Source organism: Haplochromis burtoni, unplaced genomic scaffold (assembly GCF_018398535.1).
Source record: "Haplochromis burtoni strain Fernald_Lab_line unplaced genomic scaffold, NCSU_Asbu1 Contig_1665, whole genome shotgun sequence".
Taxonomy (NCBI): Eukaryota; Metazoa; Chordata; class Actinopteri; order Cichliformes; family Cichlidae; genus Haplochromis; species Haplochromis burtoni.
Window position 1 is genome coordinate 15,093 of NW_024584026.1, and position 12,989 is coordinate 28,081.

General features: G+C 41.1%; 1 protein-coding gene and 1 long non-coding RNA gene across 2 annotated transcripts; one reads left to right on the plus strand and one right to left on the minus strand.

The window, feature by feature from the left end:
• Positions 1-146: 146 nt before the first annotated feature.
• LOC121813425 lies at positions 147-1,405 on the minus strand. The gene is made up of 3 exons (XR_006053697.1): positions 1,274-1,405; positions 997-1,108; positions 147-577 (listed from the first exon to the last, which is right to left on the minus strand). It is a non-coding gene; the product is annotated as an uncharacterized LOC121813425 (long non-coding RNA).
• Positions 1,406-7,469: 6,064 nt separating this feature from the next.
• Positions 7,470-11,034, plus strand: LOC121813424 (2-5A-dependent ribonuclease-like; the record flags this gene model as incomplete). The annotated part of the gene is given in 6 exon segments (XM_042217182.1): positions 7,470-8,331; positions 8,428-8,504; positions 8,722-8,927; positions 9,205-9,334; positions 9,409-9,602; positions 9,693-11,034. Coding segments are annotated over 6 exon segments (1,398 nt in total). The 3' UTR covers positions 9,901-11,034.
• Positions 11,035-12,989: the final 1,955 nt, after the last annotated feature.

Here is a 12,989-nt window from a genome sequence, read left to right on the forward strand (position 1 = left end):
GGAGATACTAGATACATACTTTTAATTCTTTCAGTTTTGGGGAAGAAATAAAGTAATATTTACTATGTTTTTATAAAGCATAGAAGATGTAGAAAGAGTAAAAAAGAGTAAGAAAAGAAAAGAACACAATGAGCAGTTAGTGTGATATAATTTATTTAATCTAGGACAAGTATTCAGGGCTAACCTTCATTGTTGTTGTTGAGTATTCAAAGTTAAATAGAAGATCTCATTCACTGCCAATGGCTGGCAGTGAATGAGTTAATGATGAGATTTATCATTATTTTATGATTTTTTTTGTATTATTATTTTTCTATAGAAACTTTTAAAGTTTATTCTGTTGAGTTTTAGGAGGATTTTCATGTTTTCCACTTTTGTTTCCCCATTTTCACCATTTTTTTTCTTCCTCTCTGTCTGATGGGATGATGGTTCTCTTGTAGAAGCGTCTCAAACTATTTACTACGTCCATCATTGCAGGAAAATCCTCAAAAAATGATGATGTCTTTATTAGTTCTTCCAAAGACTGAAGAAACTGTAGTTTTTCATCAAGTTCACTTGCTTGTTTCTTCTTGTATTCTGCCTGAAGAAGAAAACAACATTTATTTTTAGAAAAAGTCAAATTTACTTCTACAGTCAGACTGATTTGCAGTTCTCTTAGTGTGCACTGATATGACTCATACGCAGTTGTTTTTTCCTGCATGGCCAAATTTGACTGATAACATGCAATCAACATCAACCTGACTGACCCACCGTCCTTCTGGCTGCTTTTGCTTTTTCTGATTTTCTAAGTTGTTCTGAGAAACTTCTCAGAATATTTTGAAATGTGCAAAAACAGTGCGCAGTTGCTTAAGCACTACATATTAACAACTCTACATAGAGAGAAAAACACCCAAACTTTGATATGCTTATAATGACTTAAATAGTGTACTGTCAGTTTTACATTGCAAATAAATGTTTCAAGCAAACTACAAGTTAATTCAGCAGTGACTTTGTTCTTACTTTCGTCAGTGAATTTGTGACATAAACCAGGGCAGCAGAAAGATGAGGATTAAAACGTTGGTGTTTCTGACACCAGCCAGTCCTCTGCTTCTGAACGCTGCTGCTGCCATCACTGTGGAAATAAAAACAACATTTGAGCTTAAGAGAAAATGATGGAAGATAAAAGAAATGAATAAATAAAGAATCAAATCTATGTTTCCTCTTGTTATGTTAATAATATATTTTTTAAAGAATCTTGGGTATAAACCATCCTATGGTGTAGTTTTGCTGATCTTACCTGCTTGGTGAAGAGACAAACAGCTGTTTCACAGACTGAAAACACGAGGGGATCGCATGCTACAAATAATTAATGTTCTCCTGATGTGACTTCCCTCTGATCTGTGAGCTGCTCTTTCACTTTATTTCACAGTTGTGATATGATCTATGTGGCAGGGGTGTGGTCTCCGGCCTGCTGCAGCGGAGGGGTGTTACAGTGAGCTCTCAGGGAGGTGTGGCTGAGAGGGTGGGTGGGACTGCTTAAGGTGATCATCTTCTTCTCTGTATTTTTAAATAGTGATGACGGGGACGGAGACTGGAAGGAGGACGGAGACGGGAAGAACATTCCGGCCGGAACGTCAGAACACAGTTGCTTTTATATACCAAGTTTATATGCTGTTTATTTAGCATTTAACCTTCTGTTAGTTTGAGCCAGCCCGCCGATATCATCCAATTAATAAGGTGGGCAGTTTTAGTGTCGGTTGAGCGGCAAGCTTCTTCTTCTATACTCTGGGACAATTTGGCCTTAAGTGGTGTTCTGGCCGACACACCGGGGTGACCGTAGTGCTAAAGAGTGAATCAGTGCCACAACCATGTGTATTCCTGATATCTCCACTCCAATGAGAGAATGAGAAAGAGGGATTAGCAAACACCTTCTTTACAGTTTTCTCAATCAGAATCAGAATCAGAATGGGGTTTATTGCCAGATGTTGAGGTTTACAACATTAGGAAATTGCTGCGGTGCTTCAGTGCAAACATAGTGTCATAAATAGCACTTAAATAGACATGAAAAAAAAAATAAAAGTAAGAATAAGAATTAAAAGTGCTATGTAGAAAGATATGTGCATGAGATATACATGAGATATATACATGAGAATAAGAATTATGAGTGCTACGTAGAAAGATATATACATGAGTGCAGGTGGTGATCAGTGCCAAACATGAAATGATGCAGTGACACAGCGTAGGGTCATGTGTTAGTGGTGGGGACAGTCATATGGTTATTGTTCATGTGTCCAACAGCAGAGGGGAAGAAACTGTTCTTATGGCGAGAGGTTCTGGTGCGAATGGACCGGAGCCTCCTGCCTGAGGGGAGCAGGTCAAACAGACTGTGTCCAGGGTGAGAAGGGTCAGCTGAGATCCGAGCTGCACGCCGCAGTGTCCTGGAGGTGTACAGGTCCTGCAGAGATGGGAGTCTGCAGCCAATCACCTTCTCAGCAGAGCGCACAACACGCTGCAGTCTCTGTTTGTCCCTGATAGTGGCTCCAGCGTACCACACGGTGATGGAGGAGGTGAGGATGGACTCGATGATTGCAGTGTAGAATTGCATCATCGTCCGTGTTGGCAGGTTGAATTTCTTCAGCTGCCTCAGGAAGTACATCCTCTGCTGGGCTTTCTTAATGACGGAGGTGATGGTGGGCTCCCACTTCAGGTCCTGGGTGATGGTGGTACCCAGGAAGCGGAATGAGTCCACAGAGGTGATGGGGGTGTCAGTCAGGATGATGGGGGGGAGTGGGGCTGTGTGCTTCCTGAAGTCCACAATAATCTCCACTGTCTTCTGGGCATTCAGCACCAGGTTGTTGTGGCTGCACCAGGTCACCAGACGTTCAACCTCCCTCCTGTAGGCAGACTCGTCCCCGTCCGAGATGAGCCCAATGACGGTGGTGTCATCTGCGAACTTGATTAGCTTGACAGACTGGTGGGTGGAGGTGCAGCAGTTGGTGTACAGGGAGAAGAGCAGAGGAGAAAGAACACAGCCCTGAGGGGAGCCGGTGCTGATGGTCCGGGAGTCCGAGACATTCTTTCCCAGCCTCACGTGCTGCTTCCTGTCCGTCAGGAAGTCAGTGATCCACCGGCAGATGGGATCAGGCACATTCATCTGGGAAAGCTTGCCTCGGAGATGGTCTGGAAGGATGGTGTTGAAGGCAGAGCTGAAGTCCACAAACAGGATCCTGGCGTAGGTTCCTGGGGAGTCCAGATGCTGCAGGATGAAGTGTAGGGCCATGTTGATGGCGTCGTCTACAGACCTGTTGGCTCTGTATGCAAACTGCTCCTTTTGCAACCCCAAGCAAAACATGATTAAACTTCCACCTATAAATGATTCTCTCTAACTGAGTGTGTGTGGTGTGTCGTCCTCAAATGTTCTCTCAATTCACCCGTTGCACTTCTGACCTTTTACCAGACCAGAGGCTCATCCTTATGTGTAATAACCTAACTGAAACTACATGTACTATGTTGAATAAATGTTTTAATCAAGAACCTCTACTAAGAGCTTAGTAAAAGAATATAAAAGTATAACAGACAATTTGAATAACCTAGTAATTCAAATAGCCTCGTCTAACCTGCTCCTCAGAATAACTTTCGGTTTCAGTCCTGCAAACTCTCTGCAACTTCCTGTCAACTGCAACTTAGTCTTTCTGAAAGACACACTGTTTAAACCTCTGAATACAATATCAATGCTGCAAATTCTATTATCAATGCAATGGTAATAATGATGATTATTTAACAATAGCAGTAAAATAATTTCCCTGCTCCACACTCCCTCTCTCGACCTCTGGAACACCAGAGGTCGCAATACATCGTGTCCTCGCTCTGACCCTCTCTGGCTCAGCAAATCAGACAACCTCATGTCATCTAATTGGTCCAGTAATAAACACCTTTTCCTGCACCTCCCTAACTTATCCTATTTGGGACTCTGTAATCAAAAGCCTGATCCTAATTATGTTCTTAACTTATTAACTTGTATTTATATATATTCTTCAACGTTACTCATCACTTTAAAACTCTTTAAGCGCTGCTTTCACGTTCGGTTGCTCGCTCTATTTTCCTTATCTGATCATCAACTTCCTGTACACAAACTGTCGCTGCTGCAAGTTCCTTCACTCTGACCTAAAGCCACCTTTTTAACACGAAAATCATTATAAGCGCCTATTCTACTAAAAGCTCCAAAACAAAACAACCACTTTAATCAATTAAGTTTAAGCATATAAGCAATTACTCCTGTATACATCTCATCATAGCTAAATGCTGCCTAGAAACAACTCCTGTGTGTTAACACTAACTTCATTTTAACCTCACATATCCTATGTTATAACCTGTTTTTGGTATAGCCTTTTATTTCATTTTGCTCATGCTAATGTAAAAATACCTTCTAGTTCTAATTTATCAGACTTAACCAAAATACATGCTTTCCTTCCTCTTTGGTCCTTCTTTAAGTTCAGTTAAAACACCGGCCTGGTATCTACTAAACAGGATTCAGTTCACTTTAATCCTTTAACCTTCACATAAAATAACAGTTTCAGTTTTACCATACCCAAATGATCAAAAAAAACCCCAAACATAGTTACGCATAATAAGAACCAAAACAGTCCTAAAATGATCCTAAATTAATTAGTGTCCAAAGTGTCTCTATTGTTGGGGCCGTTGGAGGTGTGAAGGCTGCCTGATGGCTCGTCAAAACGGCAGTAAAAGTCGTTGAGGGTGTTGGCCAAGAGCAAGTCATCAGTGGAGTGGGGGGTTTTAGGCTTGTAGTTGGTGATATTCCTAAAACCTTTCCACACAGAGGCCGAGTCATTCTCTGAGATCTGCTGCTGCATCTTCTCAGAGTGCTGATGTTTAGCAATGTCCACTTCTTTAGTGAACCTGTACTTGGCCTCTCTGTAGCAGTCCCTGTCTCCGCTTCTGAACGCCTTTCTCTTTTCCAGCCACAGCTTTTTGAGTTTAGGAGTAAACCAGGGTTTGTCATTGTTATAACTCACCCTGGTGCGTGATGGCACAATGCTGTCCTCACAGAAGTGGATATAGGAGGTGACAGTGTCCGTAAACTCGTCCAAGCTGTTAGAAGCAGCCTTCATTGTGTCCCAGTCTGTGGTCTCCAAACACGTGCGAAGCTCCTCCACAGCCTCGTTGCTCCACAGTTTTTTGGTCCTCACGACAGGTTTGGAGAGCTTCAGCCTCTGTCTGTACGCGGGGATCAGGTGGATCATGACGTGGTCAGAAAGTCCGAGTGAAGCGCGCGGCACCGCGCGATAGGCCCCGCTGATCGTGCTGTAACAGTGGTCTAATGTCCTCTCCTCTCTGGTCGGGCATTTAATATACTGCTTGTATTTCGGAAGCTCATGGCTCAGATTGGCTTTGTTAAAGTCCCCAAGAGCAATGATGAGAGAGTCCGGGTATGTCCGCTCCATGTGGAGAATCTGCTCTGCGAGTGCGCACTGAGCTGCTTGCGCATCCGCGTCTGGCGGGATGTAAACAGCGGCCAGGATGAATGAAGCAAACTCCCGCGGAGAATAAAACGGTTTGCAGTGAATAAAAAGATATTCCAGAGAGGGAGAGCAGTGCTGAGCAATCACTGTTACATCTGTGCACCAGCCACTATTGATGTAGAAGCAGACACCTCCACCTTTGGTTTTACCGGAGAGAGCGGCCTGCCGGTCCGCGCGCAGCAGATGAAAGCCCTCCAGCTTGAGCGCGCAGTCCGGGATGTCCTCACTGAGCCACGACTCCGTAAAACATAAGACACAGGAGGAGGCAAAGTCTCTGTTCATGCTTCTCATCAGGGCCAGTTCGTCTATCTTATTCCCGAGTGAGCGTACATTGGAAAGGAAGATCCCAGGAAGAGCCGTTCTCAGTCCGCGTCTCCTCAAACGCACGAGTACGCCGGCTCGCTTACCTCTCTTTCGACGTCTCACTTTCCTGATCAGAGTCTGCAGTAAATCTGCCGCAGATGCGACAAATATTGGAAATAAATCCACAGGCGTTGTAGTCCTGCAGTTAAGGAGCTCTTCTCTGGTGTAAGAGTATCCAGAGGAGTGCCCAGACACAGAAGAAATGCACAAAAAAACCCAAAAGTAACGCACTGAAGCACCAGGGCATCCATGCGCGGCGCCATCTTGGTTCAGCTCAAGACTCTAGCTGTACTTTCCCAGTCAATGTTTCCTTACATTCAGAGCTCATCTTAACTCCTCCCTGAACTCTTAACATTTTTGCTTGTTCTGCTTCCACCATTCCACCAATAATTCTTCATTCACTTCTCTTTGCAATTTCCATAGTAATTCTACAGACTACCACCTGTGCTGCCTAGCTCTCCCCTGCCACCACCTTGCAATCTGTCATTCTTTCAGATTGCACCTTCTGCATAAGATACAGTCTACTTGTGTGCACCTTACTCCACTCCCATGTTACCTTGCATTTCTCCTTCTTCTTTAAGTACGTGTTCACTACAGCCATTTCCATCCTTTTTACAAAATCCACCACCATCTCTCCTACTGCATTTTTCTCCTTACCTACCTTGACCCAGAGTCACTGATAGTTAAAAATATTTAATCTTCCAACACAACAATCACACAGTTAATGTGCCAGCTCTATAGAAATTGGTTGTTGGTGCTGTTTTTACTGCTTTTGCGAACCCTCCGCCTTCTTCACACTCACAGAATTTTGTCATCTCCAACAACACCATACGTAAACAACACCTCCTCATCACCTCTGTTCCCTTCACCTACCCACATCGAAATCTGCTACAGACACTGCTCACTTCCCCCTGGGGACACACTCTACCACTTCATCCAACTTACTCCAGAATTCCTCGCTCTCTTCTGACATCCCACCTGTAGGGCATACGCACTGTCAGCATTTAACATCACCCCTTTTATTTCCATTTTCAAACTCATGATCCTGTCTAATGCTTTCTTCATTTCTACAACACTGTTCACATACTCTTCCTTCAAGATTACTCCTAATCCATTTCTCTTTCTATCTACACCACAGTAGAACATCTTGAATCCACCACCTTCTCCTGCATCGCAAAAAATAAATAAAAATTAAAATGGACACATTCTTCATGCAAGTTTAGTATTACATGGCTAATATTAGTACTTAATTTCTTTCACAGGTAATCTGAAGCAAAGAAAAGAATTATGTCACTCCAGGAATTGAACACCCCCCCAGTAGGAGAAACACACGAAATGTCCAGGAGGATTCATCGATTTCCATCAAATGAGATGATAGATATTTTTGATGTGGAAACTGCTGCTTCGAAAACATTTGAAGACATGTTTACAGCTGATAACAATAAGATGCTGTTAGAGAATCCACAGTCACATTTGACCATATTTGAAATTCTCTTTACTGCGAGAGGAAACAAAGACTATGGCCAGAATTGTATTACATGGTTAAAGGAAACTGGAAATGTGAATACTTATATTGAAGGTGTTGCTAGTCGCTTTCCAAACATCCCTAAGACACATGTAGAGAGGGCAGTTAATAGTTTGAGTGCAGTTTTCCACCAAACGGAAGAAGAAATATCAAATGAGCATGCAGAAGCTATTGGTCAAAAACTACTGGAACTGCTTGACCCAAAAGACAGTGGTGTTTGTGAAGCAGTGCTAGAAACAGTGCTGTATTTGATAAGACAGAAAACAAAAGGCATATTGAGCTGGGATTTAGAGAAATTACGCAGAATACAGAAAAGTGATGGGCTCCCCAAAGAGATCTATTGCATGGCAAATGAAATTTTACCATTAGTGAACGCAACTGATGTGCCCACATCAGCTGACGCGACAAAGAATGACATGCGGAATCAACAAGAGTTTTGCTTTAAGACAGTCAGCAACAGGTGGAAGAAGCAGCTGAATACACTGGAGAAAAGTGTTGAAAACAGGAGCAAGACAGTAATACAAATCAGAAGCTTTTTTTATAAAGATAAGCTAAAATACAGAATAATGAATGAAAATGATACTGAAGTCTTCTTGGGGCTGAGAGAGGATGGCACAGAAGTTGTCATTAAGAGAATGTCTAAAAGCAACTACGAACAGCTGAAGATTGAAGAAAGAATCCTACAACTCCCTAAACTCGATAATCCTCATATTGTACGATATATTGATGCTGCAGTGGACAAGAAGTTTGGATATCTTTTTCTGCAACTTTGTGAATACACCTTAGGAACGTATATTAACAAACACAAGGAGAAAGTTTTTCTTTTAAAGAACCTCGCCAAAGAGTTTCTTAAAAGTCTAAAGGTGCTTCACTGTCACACTCCTCAAATTCTCCACCAAGATCTCAAACCCGAGAACGTTTGGATTGGTGAGATACATTTAAAATTCTGTAAAATCCATATTCATTGGTAATTAGGAGACATGATTTTGTTTGATGGGTTTTTATATGTTATTCCTCCTGCAGATGTTATTGGGAGGGCAAAGTTAGTTTTTGGCAAACAAGACCAAGAAGGATCATACACGTCAAACAGTGAAATAGGGGTAAAATGTGCTACACACAAACTTGACTGAGAACATCATGAAAAGTACCACAACTTATAAAATGTTGTGAAAATGTTCTTAAGGTGGCAAGAATGGCCCAAGAGACAACAGAGAACAAACCATACATGTCAAACACTAAAACACAGCTTATTAGTTAAAAAATGTTAGAAAATATTTATGGATGGTTTTGTAAATTAAGTAATTTGTTACTTTTAAGGTGGCAGGTATGCTGATTCGTCATATCCTCTCTGGAGGGAAGCATACATTTGATGGCAAACCCAACAACGAAAAAGAGTACTGTTTGGATCATGTTCAAGATGTGGTGGCAAAGGATCTCATCGAGTGGATGATCAACAAAGATCCAAAACAAAGACCCAATGTAAAAGAATGCTTGGACCATCCCTTCTTCTGGAATTCAAAACAGTAAGGAAGTCATGCTGATTGATTAATTAATAAATAGTTATTACTGGTACAAAAGAATTGATTTTTGGTTTCACTTAAACTGTCTGTTGAAAAACTGCCCATTCTAGCCTAAAATTCTGATAAGGTCATCCAAGATCAGCCTAGTTAAACATGCATGCTCCCATTTGCTACCAATGATAGATCTTCTTCTTATGCATTTGCTGTTGTTTTTTAAGTAAGCTGCTTCTGCTTGTGATTAATTTGCACCTATGAACCATAATTTAAAATTTAATTCAAGGAAATTTGAATACCTGAGACGGACTGGTAACAGGAAGGAAGTGGAAAACTGTCAAAATGCTGACCAGAACCTGATTCAGTTACTAGAAAGCTGTCCTGGACTTCAATCCCATAAAAACTGGAAAGGAAAGGTGACTGCAACATTGTAGCAAAACTTTTGCATTTCTTAAGTTCGTATTATGACCAGAGTTATTTGTTTTTGCAGTTTGACTTGAACATGGTTGACAAATTGGAGAATTTCAAGAATCAAACTACTCATAGGAGACTACAAAAGAAAGAGACACAACAACAAAACAAAATAGAGCACCAAGTTTATCCAAAGAAAATACAGCAAACAAAGCGGTACCCTGAAAATGTATTAGGACTGCTCCGTTTTATACGTAATCTCCATGAGCATTAGTAAGTTAAAGCTCTGTCTGTCTGTCTTTCTGTCTGTCTGCCTGGATGCCTGTCTGCAAAAAGCACTAATAATGCTTTCCTTTTTTACAGTGCAGAGGACGCAGACAATTGTGATGTAATTGAACTATTTCCTGATCTCTTCGGTGATGTTTACAAGTTCGCCAAGGACAATAACTGGAATTCACAGCCACCTTTGAAGAAAATGTTTCAAGGAAAAAAAGACAAAGTGGACTTTAGCACCAGTGTTGTGATGGCATCTGTGAGCACTGAGGCGTGTGAAGGCTCCAGTCCATTCTAAACCTTGTGGAATGAAAATGAAATGAAAGTTGAATTCAGATTGAAGGACCGCTCAGTGGCTGTGGAGCTTGAGAGAAGTAAATATGTAATAAAAAATATGTAAATATAAGTATTATTGTATGGCACTAACCTTACTTCAGTATCTTTTATTTTGTCTGACTGTATACTTTCAAATACATCTTTTACTTTTATTTTGTGACAAGTTAACTCCCAATTTAATTAAGATAAGTAGAAACACTGGAGGTCCAGGATGAAGGATCTTATAAATTACTGTAGACTTACACGCTGCCAGTGAAAAACAAGAAAAGCAGTCAACACCTGTAGAACCACAGATGTCATTAAACCATAAGTTGCAGGCTGTGTTCTCCTCAGACATGTACAAGCTATACATGAAACTAAAGTGATTTAAGCTACCTTTATTAAGTTAAATGGATTTAAGCCATAATGTATTTGTGCCTGTTAGGCCTGTCTACCGTGCCTTGTGCGAAAAAATAATTATATTACTTTTTTTGCCAAAATGTCAAAAATACACTAAGTATATTATAAAATACTTAGTGTATTTTTTGTGAAGTTCCATACTTTTTTATACAGTTAATCTAGCATTATACAACTTTTATTATGCTGTATTTGTTTATTCAGTTAATTTTCAGACCTAATACTACATCATGGGATGAAAAGAAGGGAAAAAATAGATATAATTAAAATCCTTTTGATTTTGAACTTTCCACTACCTGTTGTGGGCTTTCAGAGCTTATGAAAATGGTATGCACATCCATTTTGTTATGTACAATTTTCCTCATATGATTTAAGCTGTACAAACATATTTATCACACAAAAATCTAAACAAAGTCTTTATACTTAATGTTAAGATCCAAAAGCAGATGTGACGGATATTATATTGGATGTCATAAAATTCCAAGCTTCTGAGACTTTTTTTAAACTTTCAAAATGTAATGAATTATGCATAATTTTTTTTACTGGAATTTTTTAATTCACTTTCGTAGTAACAGTTTGGAGGTAAATACTTATCTATCTTAATAAATCTGTAAAAATATCACAGTGAATAAAATGTTTTGTACTTTAAAGCTCAATGAAGTAAAATAAAAGTAACCAGAGAACATTTCACCCAGAATCTGTGTTTAATTTTAATATATTTTAATATTATTACATTATTACATTACACATATATGTTCCTATGCCACTGATCACTGCTGCCGTGGTGTAGATCAGCTTGTTAGTCTCGGTGACTGCAGCCTCGATGATGGTGGCTGTAGGTATCGTCCGTAGTGCTGCATTAACATCATCTAGCAGACCTAATCCAGGCGACGTCCGAGCCGGCATGCCTTCATATCTCACAGCTCAGTTCCTCTCGCACTCAACGATCCTTCTTCTATCACACTTGGGGCTCTCTCTCTCTCTCTCCCTACATACCCTTATAAATACTCTTACAATACTCATTAAAAGACTCAAATACAACAAAAACTTCCACAAATCCAGTACAAACTGGACCTGGGAACAATATGCTTATTTGCACACTCGGTCACATAGTTCTGAACACATATCTAAATTATACTGTACTTGCACATTTTGCATTTTACACGTCTTCGTTCTGTCTCGTCTATAATATCCTGACAATAACTTGAAACTGGTATTCAAGACCTACTGCACATTCACTTTGTATTGTCTCTGTCCTGTCTTTGTTTATTGTACAGTTAGTAATGTATAGTTATCGTTATAGTATTGTATAGAATCACCTCTCAGCTCCCAGCCATCACACCCACCCCCGGCATCTGTGGACTCCAACATACACCCCCTCTCTCTATCAAGGTGCGGAAGGTTGCAGGTCCAGATGGCATCAGCTCCAGGCTCCTGAGGTGCTGCGCAGATGAACTGTGTGGCATCCTAGGATATCTGTTCAACCTGAGCCTGTCACTGGGGAAAGTACCACAGCTGTGGAAGACCTCCTGTGTGGTACCGGTACCAAAGACCTCCCATCCCAAGGACCTCAGCAGCTACAGGCCGGTAGCCCTGACATCACATCTGATGAAGACCCTCGAGAGGTTGGTTCTAAACCATCTGCGCCCCCTGGTGAGGTCTTCATTGGATCCGCTGCAGTTTGCTTACCAGCCTGGCATCGGGGTGGAGGACGCCATCATCTACCTCCTGCACCGAGCTCTGACTCACCTGTAGAAGCCTGGAAACACTGTGAGGATAATGTTCTTTGATTTCTCCAGTGCTTTCAACACCATCCAGCCACGACTTCTGAGAGTGGACCACCACATGTCCCAGTGGATACTGGACTACCTTATAGGGAGCCCACAGTATGTGAGGTCACAGGGCTGTGTCTCTGATACGCTGGTCTGCAGGGGGCCCCACAGGGAACTGTGCTGGCACCGTTCCTCTTCACCCTCTACACTACAGACTTCTCCATTAACTCCCCACGCTGCCACCTGCAGCAGTTCTCTGACGACTCTGACATAGTCGGCCACATCAGTATACTGTTCATTAGAAAAAAAGTTAACTGTGCATGGTGTGAAACTCAAAACCTCAATATTTATTAAATTCGTTTGCTCTCAATATTAAATACAAAGACTTGCTTGGAATTTGATGTGACTGACATGTTTGTGCAGTTTGGACCTGTCATACGCCCGAAATGCATATCTAACGTGTCACTGGGTGTTACAACGGCCACGAAACATCAGCTTTACAAAGCCTTGTTCTTATAAATGTCACATCAAAAAGCATTTTCATGGGACGTCAGAGTGAAACAAGAAAGACAACAGTTTCTCATGCTCCAAGCTGTATCACTTGAAATGTAATCAATAATTGTATTTTCCTCTTTTCTTCCTGTTTATAGGGAGTTTCTTTACTCCCTATAATCAGCTGGCTGATTGTTGTCCAGTGTTTGCTCACTGCCAAAAATGCAAATTCTATATCTGTCTTGGCACCTGGGTTCCTGTCCCAGTGTTTTGAGTTTGGACTTTTGTCATTTAGTTTTTCTGTTTCTGTCCCCTGTATTATTTTGGTAGTGTTCTATGTTTAGGTTTGCTTGCCCCATTTAATTAATCAGATTTGCTGTGTGTGTTTCCT